Source organism: Calliphora vicina, chromosome 1 (assembly GCF_958450345.1).
Source record: "Calliphora vicina chromosome 1, idCalVici1.1, whole genome shotgun sequence".
NCBI classification, from domain to species: Eukaryota; Metazoa; Arthropoda; class Insecta; order Diptera; family Calliphoridae; genus Calliphora; species Calliphora vicina.
This window is the reverse complement of record NC_088780.1, coordinates 80,131,969-80,134,073: the sequence shown is the minus strand read 5'-3', so window position 1 is coordinate 80,134,073 and position 2,105 is coordinate 80,131,969. Positions and strand designations below refer to the sequence as shown.

The following is a 2,105-nucleotide window of genomic DNA, read 5'->3' as shown; positions in this document are numbered from 1 at the left end:
AACACAAAAACATTCATAGCTGAAATGTTAACCAAAGGTTGACTACAGCAACACTAATAAAATGATAAATTTGTAATAATAAGAATACACATATGTATATAATAAAAATATTTGAAATTTCGTCTAATTTACAAATAATATAAATATGAATTAGGCTTCCCATATTCTAATTCCTGATAATAGTAAGTTAAATAGATGATATTTACAAATAGACCTTGACAATGAAGATTGTTGATGACGCCCTTGGCAGGGTAGAAAATGCATTCCAATTTGCCAATTGTCTAAAATTTTAGTATTCAGTGATATTCTTTGAATTATTACAAATAAATTGTAATAAAAATGAACTTAAGCCTAATTAAAATTTTACTTTCAAATTATTTTTTTAATTACTTTTATTCCTAAATAAACAATAAATGAATTTCATATTTTTACTTCATATATGTATGTATTAATTATTCTCTGCTATCATAATCTCAAACACAAAAAATGCCCCCAAAATAACTCTTTTGCAATGAAAAAAGGTCATAGCCAAAAAAAACAATTTTATTTCAAAACAATACTATAATAGTTGGCATTACGAAAAGTATTGCAGAAGAGAAGTAAGCCTTTCCATTCCACTCGAATGATCCATATTATTAAGGTCATCATTTCCTTCTTCAGCATTTTCCATATCAAATTCCTCGATTTCGTTGTCAGTATCTTCAGTGGGTTGCATGTTTTCACTACTCCTTCCGATGCTACAGGCAATATTGTGTAAAATGGCACATACAATAACTACCTTTCCTGCAAACTCAGGCCTCAGTCGCAAATAATTTAGACACGGGAATCTTTCCTTAAGAATGCCAAAACTGTTTTCAATTATGCGCCGTGTTTTTTTGTGGCAACGATTGAAAGCCTCTTCAGCAGGGCTATCGGGATTTCGGCGTAATGGTGATATCAACCAGTTTTTTAGTCCGTAACCACTATCACCCAAAACAACAGCATCCGGAAATGGTCTCCATCCATTGTCAAATCTTTGACTTACAGCCGAATTCCGTAACACCCTTGAGTCATGAACGCTGCCCGGCCAACTTGCATTTACACTGTAAAATGTGTAGTCTGGCCCGCATATCATCATCACATTCAATGAGTGATTTCCATGCCGATCCACATATCCTTCCTCGTGTAATGTAGGCGCATCCACACACACAAGGGAATCCACCCATCATAAAAAACTGTTCAGCAATACCACTGACGTCATCAGGCCACCGCACTGTGTTTTGAAATAAAACGTCTATTATAACGTCGACAACTCTATGGATAGTTCTGCAAACAGTTGATTTTGCAACACCATGCATAGCTGCAACTCCATGGTACTGGCAACCATTTCTGAGCCGATGCAAGCACAGTAGCAGTTGATTTTCAGCCGATAAAGCATTACTGCGCTGTGTATTGTGCTTTAATTTTTCTCCAATTTTATTTAAAATGAAATCAACTTGGATTTGATTTAAACGAAAGCACTCTTTAAAATTAAAGTTTTGTAGTCCCGAAAAATTAATTCGGTCTCTATAATTTCTTCTTATAACCGCCTCTTCACTATCGGCGAACAAAAACTCACGTCTTAACATTTTGAAAGCTTCACTACACCATTTCCAATTGTATTTCAGAAGTTTCTAATTGTATTTCAGAAATTTCCAATTGAATTTCAGAAATTTCTAATTATATTTCAGAAAATTCCAATTCAATTTTAGAAATTTCCATTTATATTTCAGAAATTTCCATTTATATTTCAGAAATTTCCAATTATATTTCAGAAATTTCTAATTATATTTCAGAATTTTCTAATTATATTTCAGAACTTTCTAATTGTATTTCAGAATTTTCTAATTGTATTTCAGAATTTTCCAATTGTATTTCAGAAATTTCCATTTGTATTTCAGAATTTTTAATTTATATTTAAAATGTTTCTAATTGTATTTCAGAATTTTCCAATTGTATTTCAGAATTTTCTATTTGTATTTCAGAAATATCCATTGGTATTGCTATTAGAATTTTCTGAAATACAAATGGATATTTCTGAAATACAATTGGAAAATTCTGAAATACAATTGGAAACTTTTTAAGTA

At 31.3% G+C, this 2,105-nt stretch overlaps 1 protein-coding gene across 1 annotated transcript; it reads right to left on the bottom strand.

Annotated features, from left to right (window-relative positions):
- Positions 1 to 574: 574 nt before the first annotated feature.
- On the bottom strand, positions 575 to 1,114 carry LOC135951015 (putative nuclease HARBI1). The gene has a single exon (XM_065500567.1). It carries the CDS (start codon positions 1,112 to 1,114, stop codon positions 575 to 577), a length of 540 nt encoding a protein of 179 aa, XP_065356639.1.
- Positions 1,115 to 2,105: the final 991 nt, after the last annotated feature.

Coding starts and splice junctions, on each gene's coding strand:
- LOC135951015 (XM_065500567.1), bottom strand. CDS start 1,114: ATGATATGCGGGCCAGACTACACATTTTACAGTGTAAATGCAAGTTGG.